Raw genomic sequence first — 3,441 nt, 5'->3', positions numbered from 1 at the left:
GAACCAGACCACCCCCGCCCCCCTCAGAAGCTGCAAAGCTTGCGATAGCCGAGATACAGCAGCAGCATGAGAGAGACATGGAAGAAGCCAAAGCCCAGCAGGTGCTCCGACAGGGGGGCGGCAGGCACAGGAGGCACCGCCCTCCCCGGAGCGAGGCCCGGCAGTGCGAGGAGGAGGCGGAGCAAGCCGTGGGTGTTGCCGCGGACGACGTCAGAGGCGGAGCAGAGGGAGACCTGTGGCAGGTGGAGAGAACACACGATGAGACAACACTGCGCGCACACAAACACACACACGCGTTAACAGAGCGGCAACAGGGGACAGAAGGGTGGAGACTGAAGGGTGTGTGTGAGAGAGGGGCCCCCCCTGAAATCACTGCCAAGCGGAGGCTTCTCCTTGCCCCCTGGCAGGGCATGCAATCGCCCCGCCCCCCCACTCACCTCTGGGACCCCCAGGTGGCGGCAGGCCTGCAGGAAGCTCTCCACGTTCTTCCGACTTTTGATGGCGTTCAGCTTTGGCTGCCGAGAGAGGGAAGGAGGAGGAGCGGAGGGGCATCAGAGGCTCGCCCCGTCCAGCATCCCCCAGCCCAGCCCAGCCCAGCGCTTGGGGTCTCTTCCTCCTCTGCAAAGGGGTCTCTCAGCCGCCCGCTGCCAGGTCACGGGGCAGAAACCCCACAAGGTTGCATGAAGACACACCGGCTCTTCTCAGCCCCTCATCTACTGCCCATCTATTTCACGCAGAAGAAAAACTCCCCCCCTTCCACCACCCTTCCCTCGTTGCCTGCCTGGGGGGAGGGCAGAATCGGAATATGGTCAGAGGCCACCTGGGGTCCCGGGGAGCAGAACCACACCCCCCCCTCCCCGGTAGGCCTGTCAGGATTTCTATCTACTTGGGGACAGCGTTTCCAGCTGGGCTTTCTTCTCCCCGCCCCGAAACAGGCTTCCACGTCACACCAGAGGCTCACCACAGCCGGTGAGGGCACATGGATAAAGGGCACCGACCGTGGGCGCAGGTGGTTGATCAGTTGGCACAGGATCACCCCATTGGCCAGCGCCTCGCCCAGGTCCTCCGCAAGAGTGATCTTCAGGTGGGACTCGATTGCCTGGAGACAGAGGAGGGGGGAGCCGCCATGAGCGCTGCAGGAGGGCCCCACAGCACTCGGCATCCTCACAAACAGGGGCTGTCATCAGTACACAAAGTAAGCCAAGTGGCTAGTCCTCAAGGAAGGCCGGGAAATGTGTGCGCAGAGCCTGGTAAGATCTCAGAAGGGCATGGGCTCAGGGCACAGCCAGGCCTGGCCTCACCAGGCCCATCAGAAGCAGAATAAGGTAAGCCAAGTGGACAGACGTTTGCACCGCACCAAGTCCAGTTTCCCTGGGCTCAGAATTCCATTTTTGAGAATGCGCACGGCCCTCCTGCTCTCCCCCCCCTGCCACCCCTTCGGCATTTGCCCAAGCCCCCCCCCCCCCCCCCCCGGTGAAGAAGGAGACTAGATTTATCCCCCATGGCCCTTCACTACCCAAGGGAGTCTCAGAGTGGCTGACAAGCTCCTTTCCCTTCCCCTCCCCACAACAGACAGACACCCTGTGAGGTAGAGGTGGGGCTGAGAGAGCTCTGACAGAAACTGCTCTTTTTCAAGGACGGCTCTTGTCAGAACTACAGCTTGCCCAAGGTCATCCAGCAGGTGCAAGTGGAGGAGGAATGGGGAATCAAACCCGGTTCTCCCAGATTAGAGTCCGCCCGCTTAACCACGATACCAAACTGGTTCTGGGATGCCTGGGGGTGGGGACTGCTGGGTCAGTCTGTGCCGGGGTCATTTCGTAGAAAAAGAGCTAGGGGGACTCATTAGCATATGCCACACACCCTGACATCACCGGAAGTGTGTCCTCCCCACAGCCGGCGGCAACCTCCAGCGGGCACCAGCAGGGAGCTCCAGGCCCCGCCCTCCCGCACCTCACCCAGGGGGATGGCGTTCCCCCGCGTCCCCCCACAAATGACCCCTGAGTCTGTGCCCGTGTTTGCCTCACCTTACGCAGCTGAGCGGTCAGCTCTCTCTCATCCAGCGCCTGTGATCCAGCACGCAGCCTCAACGTGTGGCTGGGCTCCGCAGGGTATGGCTCGGGCCAGGACAACCCTGGGAACAAAAAGGGGGGGGGCTCTGAAGAGGAGGCACCCAGGACAAGAAGGCCAGAGGTAGAGCAGCTCCTCCCCCCCCCCCCCAGCATTTCCTCATCACAACCCACGCACACCTGGCACATCAGTAAGAGAAGGAGCCACTTGAGAGGCACAGAAGACCACAACAGCGTCCACTATCTGGCCAACAGAACGTCTCCTGCAATTCTTCCAATTTCAGGGTAAATTCTATTGGCTGATTTCCGGCCCAGCAATGGGAGGCAAATTCACCTGTGAACTTGCCACCCTGTTTATGGACAGACTCGAAGAGAAGTATATTCTCCAGGGCAACGGGGGTCAAACGTCGTTCGCCTGCCCCCACGCTCCCTTGGAGGCTGACCGGAGGCCTGCCCCCCTGTGCCTGGCAGAAAATACTAACATTAAAGCACCATGTAAATGACGTAACCTTAAATCCACTTAAAATTTTGTTTATTTCTATTCCAATGTAATGGTATTTATGATGCTAATGTATTCTATCACAACACTATGTAAATAAACGTACAAAACATCACAAATACCATTACACTGGAATAGAAATAACACATTTCTGAGTGGATTTCAGGTTACATGGTTGTGATTGTTACACGGTGCTTTAGTGTTAGTATTTTCCACTGTCCCCACCATGGCCCTCTTGTTGTATTCTTAGTGTGTATCTGGCAACAGCCAGACCTCCACACACCCCGACACCAGCATGTGGAGAACTACTCCCGACTCATTTCCAGAAAGCTGCAGACACACCGGCCCGGGGGGGGGGGGGGGAGAGCTCTGCCTCCTCACTCCCCCCACCTCTTACCTGAAGAAAATAAGGGCCCTTCAGGGGCAGGGTTCCCTCTAAGTTGAGTTAGTGTGAGCCAGATCAGTCTTTTAGCCTCCGGCTCACACCTTTTTGTCCTAGCTCGGGAAGGAGGGCTCCAGAAGAGCAAACTGATTCATGCAGCAGGCAAATCCCTCACTCACAACTTTTAATGCCAGGAGCTCACAAAGCAGAATTTCTGCTCACAAGGAGAGTCCGCAGCTCAGAGGGAGCACTGCTTCAGGGTGCCCTTCCCTGAAATTGTGGAAAAGACAGAGAGGCGGAGTCCAGCGGCCCAGTCCACGCACACACAATCCCAGGCGAGGTGCAGGGGGAGAGGCGTCTACCTGCCAAGGGCAGAGTGGAGGTCCGGCGGCTTCTGTCTCCTTCAGGGCCTGCCTTGTTCTGCGGCAGCCCTCTCTCAGGCTCCCTCCTCTGTGACCCCCCACCCACCCACCCCGGAGGCACCACCCCACCAC

At 58.6% G+C, this 3,441-nt stretch overlaps 1 protein-coding gene across 1 annotated transcript in view; it reads right to left on the bottom strand.

Moving 5' to 3' along the window:
* Window positions 1–23: 23 nt before the first annotated feature.
* Window positions 24–3,441, bottom strand: part of LRCH4 (leucine-rich repeats and calponin homology (CH) domain containing 4) — a 45,258-nt gene continuing 41,840 nt past the window's right edge. Inside the window, exons 11-14 of the mRNA XM_015427895.1 lie at window positions 2,025–2,131; window positions 962–1,099; window positions 438–515; window positions 24–233 (exon numbers count right to left, since the gene is read on the bottom strand). Coding sequence (XP_015283381.1) covers window positions 24–233; window positions 438–515; window positions 962–1,099; window positions 2,025–2,131 — 533 coding nt within the window. The remainder of the gene's footprint in view (window positions 234–437; window positions 516–961; window positions 1,100–2,024; window positions 2,132–3,441) is intronic.

This window comes from Gekko japonicus, unplaced genomic scaffold, assembly GCF_001447785.1.
Source record: "Gekko japonicus isolate JY-2015 unplaced genomic scaffold, Gekko_japonicus_V1.1 scaffold761, whole genome shotgun sequence".
Lineage (NCBI taxonomy): Eukaryota > Metazoa > Chordata > Lepidosauria > Squamata > Gekkonidae > Gekko > Gekko japonicus.
Note: the sequence above shows the minus strand (reverse complement) of the source record. Positions and strands in the feature narration are given on the sequence as shown.